This window comes from Oncorhynchus clarkii, unplaced genomic scaffold (genome assembly GCF_045791955.1).
Source record: "Oncorhynchus clarkii lewisi isolate Uvic-CL-2024 unplaced genomic scaffold, UVic_Ocla_1.0 unplaced_contig_10858_pilon_pilon, whole genome shotgun sequence".
In the NCBI taxonomy this organism is placed as follows: domain Eukaryota; kingdom Metazoa; phylum Chordata; class Actinopteri; order Salmoniformes; family Salmonidae; genus Oncorhynchus; species Oncorhynchus clarkii.
In genome coordinates this window covers 88699-91805 of record NW_027261036.1, presented here as the reverse complement: position 1 = coordinate 91805, position 3107 = coordinate 88699, and the positions used below count along the sequence as shown (strand labels likewise).

The window sequence follows — 3107 nt, the reverse complement described above, 5'->3', positions numbered from 1 at the left end:
TAGGGGGATGTACTGGCTAGCAGAGTAGAACACCTGGTTAGGGGGAGGTACTGGCTAGCAGAGTAGAACACCTGGTTATGGGAGGTGCTGGCTAGCAGAGTAGAACACCTGGTTTGGGGGATGTTCTGGCTAGCGGAGTAGAACACCTGGTTAGGGGGATGTTCTGGCTAGCAGAGTAGAACACCTGGTTAGGGGGAGGTACTGGCTAGCAGAGTAGAACACCTGGTTAGGGGGATGTTCTGGCTAGCGGAGTAGAACACCTGGTTAGGGGGATGTTCTGGCTAGCGGAGTAGAACACCTGTTTATAAACCCCTACAACAACCAAACAAGTTGTTCATTATAATCTGCATTTCCTGTTGCTCCAGTATTCTTTTTCCTGTTGTGAGAAGCTGGGTCAAATGAACCTGTTACAGTTTGCTCTGGAAAAAGGGGCAAAGCTGATGATTAAGTGCAGTGCAGCGGCTGTGTTTAGACTTTTCACCATCACATCAGCTCTGAAAGAGATGTGATTGGTCAAATGAACAATTAGGGGGAATAAAGATCAGAATTGGGCTGCCTGTCTAAACACTGCCAACTAGTCTCTATTACGATAAACCTGTTTAACTTGTTCTGGGTTTCTGCTGCTTCAGTGTAGTACACACATTCACCACAGACAGACCCAACCCATTGCATCCATTTCTTAGTCCTGTCCAGTCCATCACCATGTCCACGTGAGACAGATAACTGCTGCTCTCAGTCTTTGTTTAAAAAAAGCCTTAGGAATCAAAAAACCGGTGTAGCAAGGTGTCTGCCTCGGTTCAGAGAAAAACAACATTCTCCCAAAGGACGTAGCGTGAAGAACCTGGTCATTCAGGGTGTTAATGTTCTTCACCGAGGTATACAGTGCCTTTGGAAAGTATTCAGACCCTTAACTATGTACTTTGTTGAAGCACCTTTGGCAGTGATTACAGCCTTGAGTCTTCTTGGGTATGACGCAACAAGCTTGGCACACCTGTATTTGGGGAGTTTCTCTCTCTCAAGGTCTGTCAAGTTGAATGGGGAGAGTTGCTGCACAGATATTTTCAGATCTCTCCAGAAATGTTGTATATCCTTTCCCCATCCCCTCGTCACGTTCTTTGTTTTTTGTTTGTTAGTTAGTTAGTGTATGAACAAACAACGAGGAAGTGATTGGTACATCAGTCAGTCTGTTACTGTATGAGATCAGCAGGGAGGACCAGGTTTGTGTAGGTCTGTCCATACGTTGACCTGGTGAGTGATACTGTGTGTGGTGGTGGCTATCAGCCGTGAGTAAGTGCAGCGGTCATAAGCCACAGGGAAAACCTGGAAGAGGTTTCCACTGGGGGGGTCAGTAGGCCGGATGCCCAGGTGTCTCATACACAGTCCCAGATACACATCCTCTATGTAGACGGCTTTAACATGCCTGGACGCCTCCACCAGCTTCCTGGGGAGGTCTAAGGTGAAGACATAGCCCAGGCCCAGAGCATAAGGTGGGTATACCGGTTCAGGAAACACCTCCTTTGGAAGGTACCATTTCGAGTTACGGTCTCTTAGAACAGCGGCCCATTGGGCCACTAGTCCAGTCTGGTAGTTCTGCGTTGGAGCGTGAAGCAGCATGTTGACCAAGGTGTTCACGTTGAGGAACATGTCTGAGTCGATCTTCATGGCGTAGGAGGCGTTGGGGCAGCGAGAGCTCAGCCACTCCATCATCACCATGGTCTTGATGGTCAGGTTTTTGTAGCTGTCTATGAAGTCGCTCTGCAGCAGATCCTGGTGCTCTTTGCTCTCCTGCAGCACCTTCTCCTGGAGCTGCTCTGTCTCCTCTCCACTGGGCAGTCCCAGCAGGAAGAACAGACGGACCTCTCTGCCCAGTACCTGCCTCTCACTGCCCCAAGTCCTGCGGACGGCCTCACGAGCGTCCCTGTTATAGGGCGCCACTGGCACCATCAGAACCAGGAAGGGTTTCTGCTCCCGGCATTTCTCTGGCTCATCCAGGATGAAGATGTACTCTGATGGGTATTCTACATGGTACGGTCCTGGGGACACATACGGAGGAGGAGTGGCCAGAACTGCCTTGACCTCTGTGATCAGATTAGTGATGATGGTCAGTGCAGAGGTGATGGAACTAGTTTCATGATGTGTTGTGTTGAGTTCGATGGCCTGTTGAGTAGAGTGGATAAGTGAAGTCTGACGATCTGTTGAATTGGCAGACGCAGTTTCATGAGCGTCTATGGTAAAACCAGTGGAGTTGATAGAAACTGCTTCGCTACTGGTGTTGGTAGAACCAGATCTGCTGACTGAACCGCCACGCAATTCCGCCCACCATTTTGACGCCCTGTCTAGTGAAGGGACCCACTCTACTGACCGATCGCCGAAGTAGAAGAAGACCGTTGCTATGAGGAGCAGGATGAGAAAACACCAACGGAAACGGGACCACCCACAGTATCTCCTGCCTTCAGCCATCTCTTTACTGAGAGAGAGAGAGAGAGAGAGAGAGAGAGAGAGAGAGAGAGAGAGAGAGAGAGAGAGAGAGAGAGAGAGAGAGAGAGAGAGAGAGAGAGAGAGAGAGAGAGAGAGAGAGAGAGAGAGAGAGAGAGAGAGAGAGAGAGAGAGAGAGAGAGAGAGAGAGATAATAGTGGCATATCTACATATTCATACAGTATATGCATTATAATAGTGGCATATCTACATATTCATACAGTATATGCATTATAATAGTGGCATATCTACATATTCATACAGTATATGCATTATAATAGTGGCATATCTACATATTCATACAGTATATGCATGTGACGACCCTCCCACTCTGTCTGCCGTATTCTCTCTTTGTTCTTGTTTCCTTATTAGGATGCCTGTGTGCGGAGTTGGGAGGGTCGTCAGCTACATGTGAAACACCTGGGCCCGGTGTCTCCCAGGATAAATACACCACTTCCCCATTCATGGAGGAGACTCTCTCCATGCAGACACACCTGTGCCCGGTGTCTCCCAGGATAAATACACCTCTTCCCCAGTCATGGAGGAGAGACTCTCTCCATGCAGACACCTTTATAGATTTTGTTGTGTATCTTGGTGGTTTTTGGTTGTTTGCTTTGGCACCTTTCAACACC

The 3107-nt window shown here is 48.5% G+C and overlaps 1 protein-coding gene across 1 annotated transcript; it reads right to left on the bottom strand.

The window, feature by feature from the left end:
- Positions 1-1018: 1018 nt before the first annotated feature.
- On the bottom strand, positions 1019-2460 carry LOC139403901 (beta-1,3-galactosyltransferase 1-like). Its single transcript, XM_071147096.1, has one exon. The coding sequence runs from the start codon at positions 2458-2460 to the stop codon at positions 1201-1203; it is 1260 nt and encodes a 419-aa protein (XP_071003197.1). The 3' UTR covers positions 1019-1200.
- Between the last annotated feature and the right edge of the window lie 647 nt (positions 2461-3107).